The 16,835-nt window shown below is 40.1% G+C and overlaps 1 protein-coding gene across 2 annotated transcripts in view; it reads left to right on the forward strand.

Annotated features, from left to right (window-relative positions):
- ELL2 (elongation factor for RNA polymerase II 2) overlaps window positions 1-16,365 on the forward strand; it is a 71,588-nt gene extending 55,223 nt beyond the window's left edge. The window contains exons 8-13 of one of the 2 annotated variants that reach the window (XR_008686404.2): window positions 1,688-2,255; window positions 6,203-6,269; window positions 9,597-9,768; window positions 12,291-12,335; window positions 12,427-15,935; window positions 16,058-16,365. Coding sequence is in view for 1 of the 2 variants with exons in the window: in XM_055429428.2 (XP_055285403.2) it covers window positions 1,688-2,255; window positions 6,203-6,269; window positions 9,597-9,768; window positions 12,291-12,335; window positions 12,427-12,543 (969 nt within the window). In the remaining variant the exon portion in view is untranslated. Of the gene's footprint in view, window positions 1-1,687; window positions 2,256-6,202; window positions 6,270-9,596; window positions 9,769-12,290; window positions 12,336-12,426 lie in introns of both variants that reach the window. The other variant, XM_055429428.2, reaches the window with a different exon arrangement.
- Window positions 16,366-16,835: the final 470 nt, after the last annotated feature.

Below are 16,835 nucleotides of genomic sequence, written 5' to 3' on the forward strand. Positions count from 1 at the left end.
TTTTATTGAGATTATCTACTTTTCCATTTAATCACTAACTAGAAGACAATATTTATTCAGTCCTATATCCAGTCTTAGATTATAGAGAAAATTGAATATATTTAAATTTATCTGAAGCACATTCTAGAAAAATATTCCTGGGGAAAAATGTTTTTAAAATAAGCCGATAAAAAGTTCTGCCATTTCCATATATGTTTTCTCAAAGCACTTTTTGACTAGATCCCAATCAGACTGTTCCAGTCAGACTCCATTCCAGCTTAGAGTTTTCCCCAAAAGATTCAGTTGGAAGAAGGTGTGGCGATCATGAGCAGCGTAAGAGTTCAAGCCGACCTGGTTCTCAGACCGCCTCGAACACTCTCAGGTCTCTGGGACTAGCGGTGAGACCGACCTGTCTTCCCCAGTGCTGTAGACAGAGTGCTCCTGTCCCTGAACCGCGCTCCTGAGGCTTAGGGAGATGGGACAGAAGTGAGGGTCAACTCTCTGACTTCCCTTTTTATTTTAAATACTGTTATTGTTGTTGCTGGATTAGGATGATATTAGCATGATTTTTTTTTTTTTACTTTATTGAAACAGAAATTCTATATTATTTTTATGGACCAGTTGTTAAGACTTATCTTCTAATCCAGGGAAGAGATATATTTAAGGGGGGCCAGGGAGGAAGTGGATAGTATTTCAGCAATGATAGAGATTTATAGAGAAACTATTTTGAAGGTGCTGGTTGTTCCCATCTTAAGACGGGGGAAATAATAAGTAACAGCCAAAATACTTGTAGCTGCAGCATCTTAGCACACTCAAAGAGATCAAATAAGTGTAGGTTTGTTGCCCTATTCCTCCCCCTGTTGATTCTGACAACCAATAATGGTTGGTTATATTCAGAGGAGGATCTCACTGAATATAAGTAGGTCAGCCGTGGCCAGCAGAAGAATATAATCCACATAAATTGGCCTAGTCTCTCAAGTGGAGAAGGCGGTGGCACCCCACTCCAGTACTCTTACCTGGAAAATACCATGGACAGAGGAGCCTGGTAGGCTACAGTCCATGGGGTCGCAAAGAGTCGGACACAACCGAGCAACTTCACTTTCACTTTTCATTCTCATGCATTGGAGAAGGAAATGGCAACCCACTCTAGTGTTCTTGCCTGGAGAATCCCAGGGATGGGGGAGCCTGGTTGCCACCTATGGGGTCACACAGGGTCAGACACGACTGAAGTGACTTAGCAGCAGCAGCAGTCTCTCAAGGACCTGAGGGTGGGGTTGCGTGATCAGATAGTATAATCTGATATATTTCTTCAAGAAACATGTTAGGGGGCCTTCCCTGGTGTTCCAATGGCTAAGTCTCCATGCTCCCGATGCAAGGGGTCCAGGTTTGATCCCTGGTCAGGGAACTAGATCCCACATGCCCTAACTAAGACCCAATACAGTCAAAAAAATTATTAAAAGAAAGGAAGAACCGTATTTTCCAGATTCTGGTTTTTTTACACTAGACATGAAAACTTACTGTAGGTTGTGGCTTAAGCTCAGAGAATAGTTAACACGATGCTGGTGATTAATTTAAATTGGTTATAAATTTAAGTATGAATAAAATGACTCAGTTCATATGGTAACGAGTGACACATGTATTACCTTTTAGTGCAAACTGGCTCATTTACTTTTTTTTCTTCTCTGTTCCCCCTCACAACCACCCCTAGAAACGGCTTTTGGATTCAGATTTCATTGATCCTTTAATGAATAAAAAGGCTCGAATATCTCACCTGACAAACAGAGTGCCACCAACATTAAATGGCCATTTGAATCCTACCAGTGAAAAATCCGCTGCAGGCCTCCCGCCGCCCCCTGCAGCCGCTGCCATCCCTACGCCTCCACCACTGCCTTCAACCCACCTGCCTGTCTCCAACCCGCCTCAGACTGTAAATTCTAACTCCAATTCCCCTAGCACTCCAGAAGGCCGGGGGACTCAAGACCTACCTGTTGACAGTTTTAGTCAAGATGGTAGTATCTATGAGGACCAGCAAGACAAATATACCTCTAGGACTTCTCTGGAAACCTTACCCCCTGGTTCAGTTCTACTAAAGTGTCCAAAGCCTATGGAAGAAAACCATTCGTCTCACAAAAAGTCCAAGAAGAAGTCTAAAAAACACAAGGAAAAGGACCAAATAAAAAAGCACGACGTTGAGATGATTGAGGAAAAGGAAGAGGACCTTAAAAGAGAAGAGGAAATTGCCAAGGTGAATGACTCCAATCCGGATTCCAATGAAGGTATTTTGCATTTGTAAAAACCCAACTCCATGGGTTAAATGAACAGGAAGAGGGGACTGCTGAGTTTGAAGAGTGTGCTGTTTAGAATTAGTAATGCTTTTTTATCAAATGACCTGCTGTTTAGTTATTAATCTTAGTATTATCCTTTGGAGCAAGTTTCTTTCTCTTCCATTTTACAGTAGTCATTTTCTGTCTCTTCTTAGCCAACTATTAACCGTGGTTTTCTGTATTTATTAATAAGATGGTGACATCTGAAAATGACCTTTGGTCCTCCAGGGACCCCCTTTGAGAAGGTGGACTTTGTTGCTCTTCCCCAGAGCTGTCACAGTATTGTGCAACCTCAGCGTGACCTATTATATGCCATTCTTGAACTGATTTAACCAGACACACAATTAGCAATAAAAATATTCATTTCCTTTGCCAAAGAAACAGGGTCAACCCTGCTTTAATTGATAATAGCACAGGGGAAATGTCAAATTCTTTATAAAACAGGCAAGGTAAAATTACATGTGCAGATCCATAGCATCATCTTCATTCAGAGTGAAAGCAATTTGTCTTGTGCAAGGCTGTTGGTGACTAGCTTGATAGATTTGGGGTTCTTTTCTCTGCCCCCGCCCCTCAATTTTGAGAACATTGTTTGAGTAAGCTAACATCAGTTGTTATTAATAAATTTAACCATTTCAAATTTCTGGAAGCTTTAAAAGTCAAATATTTAGAGACCCAAAGAAGCCTAAAATAATACTTTACCTCTGAAGAACAACTAGTCGGTAGAAACACTGCTTACCTAAGGTATGGCGATCTTTAAAACCTAATGACACAATTAGATTTCTCTTACTCCATATATTTAAAACGTAATGTCTCACACACCAGCATAGAGAAGATCCATGCTCATCATTTAGGACTGCTACCAGTTTTAAACCCAGCATAACTAAGGTAAAATTCCCCAGAAAAATACAACTTTAGAAAATGTACTTCAGTGATTAGACTTTAAGGAGTTTTATCTTTATGTGATTCGCCCATAATACTGAAAGTCTGTGGTACTTAGATTTAACTGACGGTTTTAACCATAGGAGAGAAGCTTTGATTATGGGGATAGTATGATTCAGTGCCTTTCAGTTCAGTTCAGTCGCTCAGTCATGTCCGACTCTTTGCGACCCCATGAATGCCTCCCTGTCCATCACCAACTCCCGGAGTTCACTCAAACTCATGTCCATCGAGTCGGTGATGCCATCCAGCCATCTCATTCTCTGTCGTCCCCTTCTCCTCCCGCCCCCAATCCCTCCCAGCATCAGACTCTTTTTCCAGTGAGTCAACTCATCGCATGAGGTGGCCAAAGTATTGGAGTTTCAGCTTTAGCATCAGTCCTTCCAATGAACACCCAGGATTGATCTCCTCTAGATTGGACTGGTTGGATCTCCTTGCAGTCCACGGGACTCTCAAGAGTCTTCTCCAACACCACAGTTCAAAAGCATCAATTCTTCAGTGATCAGCTTTCTTCACAGTCCAACTCTCACATCCATACATGACCACGGGAAAAACCATAGCCTTGACTATACAGACCTTTGTTGGCAAAATAATGTCTCTGCTTCTTAATATGCTATCTAAGTTGGTCATAACTTTCCTTCCAAGGAGTAAGCGTCTTTTAATTTCATGGCTGCAATCAGCATCTGCAGTGATTTTGGAGCCCAAAAAAATAAAGTCTGACACTGTTTCCACTGTTTCCCCATCTATTTCCCATGAGTTGATGGGACCAGATGCCATGATCTTTGTTTTCTGAATGTTGAGCTTCAAGCCAAACTTTTCACTCTCCTCTTTCACTTTCATCAAAAGGCTTTTGAGTTCCTCTTCACTTTCTGCCATAAGGTTGGTGTCATCTGCATATCTGAGGTTATTGATATTTCTCCCGTCAATCTTGATTCCAGCTGGTGCTTCTTCCAGCCCAGCATTCCTCATGATGTACTCTGCATATAAGTTAAATAAGCAGGGTGACAGTATACAACCTTGACATACTCCTTTTCCTATTTGGAACCAGTCTGTTGTTCCATGTCCAGTTCTAACTGTTGCTTCCTGATCTGCATACAGGTTTCTCAAGAGGCAGGTCAGGTGGTCTGGTATTCCCATCTCTTTCAGAATGTTCCACAGTCTATTGTGATCCACACAGTCAAAGGCTTTGGCATAGTCAATGAAGCAGAAATAGATGTTTTTCTGGAACTCTCTTGCTTTCTCCATGATCCAGTGGATGTTGGCTATTTGATCTCTGGTTCCTCTGCCTTTTCTAAAACCTGCTTGAACATCTGGAAGTTCACAGTTCACATATTGCTGAATCCTGGCTTGGAGAATTTTGAGCATGACTTTACTAGCATGTGAGATGAGTGCAATTGTGCGGTAGTTTGAGCATTCTTTGGCATTGCCTTTCTTTGGGATTAAGACTGACCTTTTCCAGTCCTGTGGCCACTCTGAGTTTTCCAAATTTGCTGGCATATTGAGTGCAGCACTTTCACAGCATCATCTTTCAGTGCCTTTACTGACATGGATTGAGTATATTGCTCGTCAAAGCATAGCTGTTGAAATATTTAGATCAGCATGATGGTGTATAGTAGCCCAAGAGTCAGCTGTAAGCTTTTTCCCTCAAACGCTATCATACTTGAAGTTGCCAGATCAAGAAAAGAAAAGAGAGAATAATGAAACTTTGTGCTTAGTCAGCCAGATTCCTGGGTATGCTCCACTCCACACTTCCCACCATCAGAAGGTAATCCTGAGTCAGAGGCGTTTGCTGGGAGAACTGGATCCCAGAACGTTGAGTCCTACAGCAGTGCTTGACTGTTTTCCCACTTGGAAGCCGAGAGACGCAGACTTAGTCTCTGAATCCTTCACTGAGGATGGACTAGCCAGTCGAGATTATCATAAACTGAGGACCGATTCAGACTTCCATGCTCTGCACCCATTGAAATTTATCTGGTGTCTGTGGCAAAGGAGGAGCCAGGTGACAAGCATTCAGTGCCTTTTCCTTTAAGACTCGGGCTGTTGTAAAAACAAGCTTTTACATAAGCCTGAATCAGATATGCACACACAGTAAGTCCACAAAGTCTGCATAATTTGTTTAGTGTACTTTGTCCTTTAAAATATTAAACCAAGAAATTATTAAATACTCTTGTTTTATATTGAACATGGATGTTTTGCCAGCAGGCAGGGCTTGGGTTTGAGTTACTAGTTTAATTCTACTTTGAATGATAAAAAAAACTACCCAAATAAAAAATCTAAACATACCCTCTGGAAATGGTACATTCAAACAAGTGGAATACTGAGGGATTCACAGCATAGTTCTTAGTGACTGGCACTTGATATAGCCTCTTAAGAAAAAAGCCATGGAGTACTATGAGGGTTAGCGATTAGAGGAGTGTAAATTGTTCACTAATAACATTTTAAATTACTTTAAACTGAGGGGAAGACTTCCTGCCCAATTGCACTGTCTGCATACAAAAAGAATAGCAGCAAAAATACAGTGACTGAAGCAGTCCGCTACCTGACTTCATTATCTCATCTGCCTTGTTTGAATCCTACGAAAAGTAGATGTTGATATAAAGTTTGTATCTCCCATTGTCTGGCTGCATCTGCCACCACAGTCTTTGAATTGCTGGGCAGATGCCACAACTGTTGTTGAAAGAATAGAAGATTGACCTTGGGTTAAGATGGAATTCCTTTATTGTGCAGACACTGCAGTAGCCAGGGCACTTTCAATGCCTGGCGTCGGTTCTGCTGGCGCTGGTCATAGGGCCTCTATTGTTCGTGCTCAATTGTATTCCTTGCTCACTGTTGCTTATTGAGATGGAAGAATAGAATTTGAGGAAAAGTGTTCCAGATGTTTCTGATCTATTTTAGAATTATAGGCATTTTGTAACCATACTGTTTGGTGAACGCTTGAAAAAAAATTTTTTTTTTCTTTGCAGGAGTTAAAGAGGATTGCACTGCCTCCACGGAGCCTTCTTCAACAATAGAACTCCCAGATTATTTGATGTAAGTTCAAATGTCTGCCAGTGGGGGAGAACTGTTCAATTTTAGAAAGTTTGCAAACTCTTTTCCCATAATTTGCAAATCAGAACAGTAAGAAGTTCCAGAAATAGAGTCCTGGAGCCACCCCTGCAATTGAAAGGCTGCCATTAAGCCTGCTCGTCCCCAGTCCACTCTTGTCGGCTTCAACAGGTTGTGCCTGCCCCTGCCCTGAGCTCTTCTCGGTGGCCTTTAAATATAGAGAAGCCTGTCCTTTGTTCTGAGGCCAGGCCAAGCATTTGATTATGGAAAATTTCAGAGATCTTACTCTTCAAAGCTGACAAGTCTGTCAGTGCACAGTCATTCATTTGGGCCCCCCCCCAACAAAGGGACAGTTTATTACTGATAAAGTACTTAATCCTCTGCAGTTAATACAAAGTAGAGATAGATGGCTTTTGATTTAAATAAAGCTGTGCCATCAAATTAAGAGAAGAGAGCAGTAAAATTTGCTCATTTCGCTCTAATACTAGTTATAATGTTTTTCTTGTTGTGACAACAAGTTGCTAAATGCTAAACTGGGGACTTTCTTATAACTGGTCATCACAGAAATTATCACTTGGACACATAATTCTAGCTTTTTTTTTTTTACAGACTCAAAGGCTTTTCTAAGAAGAAAATAAGTTGCAAGAGCCTAGAAAAATGGAGAGTGAAAGAACATACAGATTTACCCACCAGTAGCTTAGAAAATTAACAGATAGCTTGCATGTAGACTGGAAAATGGAACCTGGGCTGTATGAACATTTTTTTCTTTATCAGTAGCATCTCATGGTGTACAAAGTTAAACTATGCAGTTTAGTGCTCCGTGTCCCATGACACGTTCATTTCCAGAGTAGAAAACATTTTACACTAAAACTGTGTTACTTTGCTTAACAGTAGTGGTGAAAGCTATACTTACTTGGGAATGATACAGCGTGGAGTGATAATGCCGGTTATCATCTCTTAACTAAAAGGAATCCAGGAAACCACGCTGAATACTCCCTCCTCTTAAAAGTCTGTGTTTGGGGTTGGGGGGGTGGGTTGGAAAAGCTGCTGCCACTGAGTTGGCCCAGTCAGGGCTGGATGGGGGACAGTGCCTGGCTCCACTGATGTGGGGGGTCACCTCTCCAAATGCATTCCCTTTCAAGTCTTGTGAAAGGTGGCCCCCTCGAATAACAGCTGCAGTACTGGGCTCTCATTCTCTTTCGACGGATTTTGAATTCCTCTTATACAATAGTAATACTGCTGTATATTTGTTACATAAAACAAAATCATGTGGGGAGACTCAAGTAATTCTAACCTTTCCCTCATGCATTCAGAGTGTTGCTGTGTTTTGTCAACTTAAGCAATTAATTCTGTACTTAATAAGTTGTTTTTAATTTACTGATCTACAGATCGTTGCTGCAGATATCTGCCTCAGTGCATTTCTGTATGTTTGTCATTTTCTAGCTCTTTAAAAATCATGAAAATATATAACCTCCATGATTGCTTAATTTACTTAAGCAAAAGCAGTTTATTTTAACCAAAGCTATCTTATAGAAATATTGCAGATTTTCTTAAAATGGTGATAAAGCATGAAATTTCCGAAAAATCACTAAAAATATAGAACTTAAACCTGTTTCTTAAGAAAACTGAAAGGACATCCTATAAAATCTTTAATGACCAGCCTCTGAATAATTTATACTGAACCACAACAGTCCTAATTTTTTTTATAATATAAACACTTCTTAATAAGATTGTGGTTGTGACTTATCCAAAGTATTTAACATTTTATTCCATCACTACATTAAGAGCCAACTGCAGAACCATAACAATTTTTATTAAAAATATTGAAATACTTTTCATTAAAATGTCAGTATAACCAAATAATCTTCTATAATAGCAACACAACTGCTGGCCACTTTGATACTTTTTTCCCTGAGGGAGTAATTAAATTAAATAAGGAGGGTGTAGCCTCAGGTGTGATTTTGAAGAAAGTGGGATAAATGTTTTATATAACAAATTGAACCTGAGTTTCAGCTAAGCTGTTTTGCTTATGAATGCTTATCCCCAGGAACCTTTCTAGAGATCTAGGAAGGCTTCCCTGCTTGGCTGGTGAGGTTCTTTTTATTGCAAGTAAACTAGCAGGGTGGCTTTAAATCAGCATACTACCACTGTCTCAATTACACTTAGGAAATTAAACCTCCACACGGTCTAACTCAGCATGAATAAAAATATTAATGAGGACATTAAGGTTGCTCACTGCATCACTTTTCTCACATTTGCAAATAGATATCTGTGCTATTTTGCATTTTAAACAAAACTGGTAAGATTGTCTAAAAACCATTCTAGAGAGGACTGAACTCCCAAAATCTTCACTGAAGAATAGATGTGGCCTGAAATTGCTTCAAAATCTCAGTTTTTATCTCAAAAAAATTAAGGGAATTTTGCATCCCATGACAGGAGCACAGACTGCAAAGACCCAGATCCACAAATGATATTAACTTTAATATTATTGATTTACTTAGCACCACTGAACAGGCTGACACTGGGAAGATGACCTTCATTCTCTAGGTCCCCAGAGATACTCACACCCTGAAGTAAAACATTTGTAGCCTTTCTATTAAGAAGATAAACTGATAGTATGTAAAACTGGCTTCCTGTTACACACAGTGTGACAGTAAATGTTGGAAAAGAAGTAGAGAATTAGTCCTTTTTCCCCCTTTTTATTTTTCTACTCTCCTATATTTTTTTCGATAGCAAAACAATCCCCCTTTTGTATTTTCTGTTTGCCTCGCCAGAAATGGGAGGAAAGGCACAGAGGCACAGCCTGAGGGCACCTTGCTGGCAGCAGGTGTGAAAGGCGGAATGTCGGAGACTCTCTCTCATAACGCAGCAGGTCTGGAGAGAGCTCTGCCTTCAGCCCGTGCTGACTGTGTGGCGTTCTCCTGGTCTCCTGTCACCCCACCAACCCTCCCCCTCCAGAGGGCTGTGACTCTTAACAGACGGGCTGGCCTCTGCCGCTAACGTGGTAGTCAGTTATTTCGAGTACAGAAAGGTTTAGGAAGCTACCTCTGTGTAAATGCTGTCTTCCAGTTACACTGTAATTCCTTTGCCACCATGGGTTTTTCTTTCTTTTCCACACTTATTCTCCTTCACTGAGGTTTTTAAACTTTGCTGTGGGGTAATTTCACTTGGACGGTCTTTAAAGGAGTGGCAGGCCACAAGCAGTGGTCGAGTGGGACTCAACGCACAGATGTGGTTTCCAAATATTTGGCTTAAATATTGTGCGTCGTGTTTGTTCTACAGCTCCTCTCCATTTACCTTTTGTCTTATTAGAAAATATATTGCCATCGTCTCCTATGAGCAACGCCAGAATTACAAGGATGACTTCAACGCTGAGTATGATGAATATAGGGCCTTGCATGCCAGGATGGAGACTGTGGCTAGAAGATTTATCAAACTGGATGCACAGCGAAAGCGCCTTTCTCCAGGCTCAAAAGAGTATCAGGTAAACACATGTGTTCCTTGATGGACTGACTTTCATATTTTACCTTCTTTCTTTCTCTGCCCTGCCCATCCCCAGACGTCCTGTTAGCCATCAGAGCAGGTCCTTTCACAGACCAGCCTTTCTGCAGCTTTTGACCTTGACTTAGAATTAGCAAGGAAAATAAATATTTGAAATAGTTCTTAAAAATAAGTAACATGAGGAGCCTCTATTTCCTCCAATGTAAAAAAAAAATCACTATTTTTACATAAAATGTATAATATATACTTCCCGTGACATAACATGTAGTGTACTGAGAAAAATACAGGTAACTAAATATTAAACAAAAAGCTAGATTTGGGATTCATCAAAATATTTGACTGCGTTACCTACTCAACTCAAACTATAGTTCTTATATCTGATGCTATTTCCCAAAATTACCATTTTGAGTAAATTTATTTATTTTAAACCTCAGTCTGGCATAGAATATTAAAGGGAGCCTAAGACCACTCAGGTTTGGGGTTTAAGTGAAGAAAAGCTGGGTGCTTCCAGCTAGTCTAGCTACTGACATTTGTTAGCAGGTATTAATCCGTTCTCACTTGCCTGCCTTAAGTGGTGATACTATTACAGCTGACACAGGAGAAGAGCAGGAGAAGCCTGACCTGTCTCCACAGTGTTCTTAGAGCTCTCAGCCAAAGGACTGGTATAAATGGGAGTTCCCCTCCTTGTGTAGGACAGATAAGTTTGTCACACTTCACAGCCACAAATGGTGTCTCCATCGTAGTCCGCTGTTGTTCCAGCAGGAACCTACATGAGAAAAAGCATCTATGCCCTGAAAGTGAAAGTCACTCAGTTGTGTCCAACTCTTTGCAACCCCATGGACTCTTCAGTCCATGGAATTCTCCAGGCCAAAATACTGGAGTGGGTATCCTTTCCCTTCTCCAGGGGATCTTCCCAACCCAGGGATCAAACCCAGGTTTCTCGCATTGCAGGCAGATTCTTCACTAGCTGAGCCATCAAGGAAGCCTTAGAGATTCACTGTGTCTTCTATTAGTGGGCCTTCATCTTTTAAACAAGCTACCTAAAGTTATAGAAGACTTTGCCAGAGGAGTCGGGGGTTGGGAGTGCAAGAAGTTAGTGATACAGTGGTTGCTGCTGCTGCTAAGTCACTTCAGTCGTGTCCAACTCTGTGTGACCCCATAGACGGAAGCCCACCAGGCTCCCCTGTCCCTGGGACTCTCCAGGCAAAAACACTGGAGTGGGCTGCCATTTCCTTCTCCAATGTGTGAAAGTGAAAAGTGAAAGTGAAGTCGGTCAGTCGTGTCTGACCGTTAGCCACCCCACGGACTGCAGCCTACCAGGCTCCCTCCATCCATGGGATTTTCTAGGCAAGAGTACTGGAGTGGCTTGCCATTGCCTTCTCCGATACAGTGGTTAGGAGTTGGTTTTTTTTTTTTTTATATAGTTAGTTACTGCTGCTGCTAAGTCGCTTCAATCGTGTCTGACTCTGTGCGACCCCATAGACAGCAGCCCACCAGGCTCTCCTGTCCCTGAGATTCTCCAGGCAAGAACACTGGAGTGGGTTGCCATTTCCTTTTCCAATGGGTACCACAATTATATTTAAACTAAAATGTAATTCTAAGAATTGCTTGGTGGTTAGGAGCAAGCTCCGAAGCCAGGCGGCTTGCATTTGGTACCTGCCTCTACTCTCCTTATGTGACCTTAAGAAGATTACTTAGTTTCCTGAAAATACTCAAAATCCCATCCATAGAGTGAGATGATTAGAGCTGTGCAGAACAAATGTAAGCATTTGGAAACTGCTTAGATCCATAGTATATCAGGTCATATGGTACATAAGGGTTAGCTCTTCCCTTGCAACTCAATTCTTCTCCCTAGAGGAAATCAGTATTACCAGTTCCCAGTGTATTCTTTCAGAAGGCTGTGTGATTATAAGATATACACAAGTAAATTCACAAATACACCATATTTAACTGAACCTAAGATTTCATCATCGATAAGATGCAGTTGTCTTATATTCCCGTAAGTTGAGATATTTTATTATCTGATTTCATTAAAAATTCTCAGAACATAATATTTTGTTTCCCCCTTATAAACAAATGATACTAAACTATATAAAACTGTTTGTGCTTTACTTCTTTCACTGAACAACATATATCTTAAAGAATTTTTTTATGTAAGCACATACAGCACTTCCCTCATTTTTAATGGCCTCTTAGTATTCCTTTGTATGGACTAATGGACATTTAGATCATGTTTACTTTCTTCTGCTTTACAAACAGCGCTGCAGCAAGTAGCCCTGAACATGTGTCATTTCATTCAGGTTCAAGTAATCTGAAAGAAGTATAAATGCTGAGTCAGTTTTGTATTTGCAATCTTAATGGCAATTGCTAAACTGCCTTCCTTTAAGACTATACCAAATTACATTCCATCATTAATATTTCCCATACCCTTGCCAATTGTGAGTTATCTGTTTATACCACAAAGAAAAAAAGTTCTCTTCTGATTTCTAATTATTACTTTTCTAGAATGTTCATGAAGAAGTCTTACAAGAATATCAGAAGATAAAGCAGGTAGGTATCATCACTATTAGTTTTCTGACCTCATTGAGAAAGTATTACAAATTCCATAGTCTTACTCCTGTTTTGTTTTTTTCATCTACAGTCTAGTCCCAATTACCACGAAGAAAAATACCGATGCGAGTATCTTCATAACAAGCTAGCTCACATCAAAAGACTAATAGGTGAATTTGACCAACAGCAAGCAGAGTCATGGCACTAGAGCTCTGCTTGGACCAGAAGATGTGAATAAACTTAAGCTTATTTATTTAAAATTCCAAATGAGTTGCTCTCAAAATTCTAAAAAATGAAACTTTGCCTGTTGAAAGTTTCAGTATTAGTAAACTTGAGTTACCTTTTTTTTTTCCCCTTGTTTTCCCATTTTACTTTGCTTCCTTGCATTTTTGAAGCTGCTTTTTTTGGTCCTTTCTTCACCTTTAAGACTTGTGTTTGTCAATAGAAATAATTTTTTTTTAGATATTGGGGATCCAGTGTCTGTACTTCAAATCAACTTTTTTCCTTAAAAACTGTGTCATTAGCAATGATTTTTTTTTTTTTTTTTTAGATATTGGGGATCCAGTGTCCACACTTCAAAGTTACGTATGTTTTAAAAAAAAAAAAAGCAGTAACATGCAAGGTGAAATGCTTTTGGATAAACATAAGCCTATTTTCTGACCTTTCTTAATGCGAACTCTTTGCCTTAAATGGTAGAACATTTAGAAATTTGCACAAAATACAAAAAAAAAAGTTAAAACATTGTTTTGGAGGGTTAAGAAATAGAAAGGTGTGTGAGTCCGTGTATAGATCTATATACACACGTGTATATATATGCTGACTTGATCTAGAACAGTAAATTCACCCTGCAAGTTAACCCCCCATTGCAATGGTTGCCTTAAGGTGTTTGCTAGTTGTGTACCTAGTGTGGTTACTCATTAGCTACACTGCTTCCCACTTGACTAGAGCAGTGGGAAGCACACTGTGGCCTACCAGCGTCTGAACGCGTGTGCTCGACCTGTGTGTGTGCAGAGGTGGTGTGGATGTGAGCGTGCGTGGAGGAAAAAAGCTGCTACTCTCAGTAGGCCAAACGCTCAGGTGAAACAACTGACGAGTGTTACTGTAGGCTTTTTTTTTTTTTTTCTGTCAAATTGCTACTTCTGTCATGGAAGACAAAAAGCATTTCCATTTCAACAGTTTGTCAGCTTTATTAATGTTGGGCAAAATTGATATGTTATGAAAATGAAACAGATCTATAGTTTTGGGGCAAAATTATAACATGAAATGTGTAGGTAACCTATTTATATACTGCTATAAAGTATTTTTTGAAGAGAGATATGCAAAGAAGCTATTACCTACATGAAATGTATATTTAAAGTTGTTTTTTTTTTTTTTTCATCCTGGGTACCAGGAATATAAAACAGAGCGGATATATTTAACCATAACATACTGTGATTCATCAAACAGCACAAACTTTCATTTCATGGAGTTTATCTGTTGACGTTGATTTAAACTATCATTTGTTTTATCATGTGGGAACATAAGTTATGTGGTCAAAAATATAAGGATTTTGAACTAATGTTGATACAAGTTGTGTTGTCTTATTGTATTGTTTTTCAAAGTGCTGCCAGTTTTAAAAGGGAAGCATTATGTTTACAAATATGTTTTGAAATGTTTGCCAAAATTTTGGTGGTATCTTTAATAAAGATGTTTGTCTCCAGCATCCAAAAAAATATATAACTTCGTTGTGTATCGTTGTAAACCAGAAAATGCTGGTATCCAAAAAAATCCTGAGAGAGCATGTAGATGGAATTTTGTCTCTGGAGTTCCAAAACATTAGCAGGGAAGAGTAAATAACATGGTGGAAGTGCACCGCACAGACACTGAGACAGGGCCCTGTGCGCTGTGGCTCTAGTGCACTGCGGCAGAAATCTGATCGCTGCACAGCAGGGGCCTCCCAGGGAGTTTGATTTTTTTTTTTTTTAAACATTGAGATCCCTGGTGCTCTTCGTTTTACCTCAGAATTGGTACAATCATTGTGTTCATCGATATCAAACTTTCAGTTGGGAAAAAAAAATAGGAAAAGAAACTTAACTGGGGATAAACTTGGTCCTCACACCATTATGGTGGAGTCTCCTGAGGATTCTTCCATAGGTAATGACCTCATAGAGGTCATTTCTTAGACATCGTGGCCTTTTAATCAAAGATCATGTGCTGCTACTTGCTATGAATGGTTTTTCTCAAAAGCAAGGTGCTCCGGCCACTTGCATCCCCCAAATTAGAATCTCTGGAGATGGGGCCCACATAGCCACATTTTCATAAGTATCCTCCAAGTGACTTCTGCAAGCTAAAGTGTGAGAACCTTTGGCTTGGAAGCGACTCTAAACATTTAGGTCCTAAATCTCAAGGTCTTGAACTGAAACTCAGCTGTTTGTTTTTTTTTTAAAGCCCATCTCTCAGCAGGTGCAAATCAGTTTTCCACTCAACATCATTTGAGGCACCCTCAATTGTTTCACTGCCAGCTCTTACTTTAGAACTTGTTTACAAATAAGGCAAGCCTTCCAGTTGGTTAATTGTTGGCCCTTGGAGCTCCTACCCACCTCCATCAGCATGTCTTCTGGTTTACAAATTGGGTAACAATGGAAGCTGGAGATGCTTTCTGAAAATCCAGGATTGCATGCCCACAGACTCCACCACCTACCTATAAAAGCCTTAATTTAGATGTTTGTTGTGTACATTGGGCAGATCCTTGCAAAACGTCTATCTGTCTGTCTGTTGCAAATTTTGAGAGTTGTAAATCTCTGAATCTGCTGTTACCTGAGACTGCATCTCTTTTAAAGATAGGCATGGGCCTATTAAATATTTATATTTATAATCATCCTTAATCTCCTACTGCAAGATTTTTAGATTCTCTCAAATAATTGCTGCAGGAATGGGTGGCCACGTAGTTACTCTGGTAGAATTTATTTAGGTTTTGTTTCGGTTCAATTTTGTTTTGTTTTTTGACAGAAATAGCTAAGTGTAAAATAGCATTGTCAAGATGAGACAATAAGTTATTATTTGTTCATCACATTTCACCTAAAATAATTTGAAGCACTCTTAAAGACTTTTACCAACACCCATAAATTAACTCCAGAATGAATGAGCAGCTGATTTAATACAAACCAAAAATAGCATCAACTAGATGTGGTTTTTTTGTTTTATGTGAGGATTTCACTTCCTACCTTGTTGGTTATATATCTCCCTTGGAATACTTGAGGGGTTAATACTCTCAGTAAAGATGAATGTTCAGAACTTGCTCTCACAGAAGTAACTGCTATTGTCAGTCGATGTCATTGCTGTGTGCATTGATTATAAAAATCCAGTATTAACCGTCCTTCATCTCTGACTGATGTTTTAACCTTTATAGGAGTTTTCTTTCCCCTTAAAATAGTTCACCTTATTCTGTCAAACAAATGCATATTTTCATGTCTGAAGCAAGGTGTTGAGATGAGGTCTAGACACAAATGGTCCATCGGTTCCGACCCTCTGCCTGGTTGCCTTGCCCCTTCCACTAGTGCGTTCTTTGCTTCTGGAACTGGACTGAAACTCTTCCACCAGTTTCCTTGTCCTGCTGGCCCGGTGAGTGTTGAGTCACGTATGTGTGGTTTTTGCCTTTACTGCTTTAAGGTTCTTACAGTGTATCACTTGCCTAAGTGTTACTATATCCTTCTCTTGTGTACTGGATGGGGAAAAATCAACAGCCAGCTTTGAGAGGAACCTCTTGGGAAAAGATATTAACTGACACAAGTAAATGAAGGCAACAGAAGATGTTATCAATGTCCTCTGCAACCTGAAAACTGAACAAGGCTATGAGGCTCATTTCAAAATATTTTGAAGAAGTGTTAAAAAATATATACATACATCTACGCTGTTTTTGGTTGTTCCACCCAAACCGTTCTAGGAAGGTAAGCTGTTGCAGGGACTCTCCAGTTGTTAACTGAGCTCAGCAGCTGTGGTGGCCCCTGTTGTTCTACACCAATTTCAGTTCAATAAAAATGTTAACTTTGCAGTTCTGGAGTTCGTCTTTCCTTTGTCTCATTTCAAAGCTCTTATCTGTCTTTAAAAAAAAAAAAGAAATCCCACAACAGTTCTCTCTGATGCCCTAAGGTAACTGATCTTCCTGGGACAGAGATGTTACTTGCTGGTGACTCTAGGAAGTGGGAACACAGAGTATTTGGTTCAGGAGCCCCTGGCGCCTGTTTTACGAGTGGAGGATATGCCCTCCAAAGACAGCATCTACTAAGGGAACAATATCAACAGTTACCTTTTATGGAGGATCTTCCGTTGGTTATCCACTTTGTATGTATTGTCCCGTCTCTCCTCACCACAACCCTGCTACCCCTATTTTATAGGCGAGAAAACTGAGGCTTTGGGTTTCCCAGGTGGCTCAGTGGTAAAGAGTCCACCTGCAAGGCAGGAGACAACGGCTTCGATCCCTGGGTCGGGAAGATCCCCTAGAGGAGGAAATGGCAGCCGGCT

Source organism: Moschus berezovskii, chromosome 8, assembly GCF_049115385.1.
Source record: "Moschus berezovskii isolate FMDL1 chromosome 8, NW_MosBer_1.0, whole genome shotgun sequence".
Classification (NCBI taxonomy): domain Eukaryota; kingdom Metazoa; phylum Chordata; class Mammalia; order Artiodactyla; family Moschidae; genus Moschus; species Moschus berezovskii.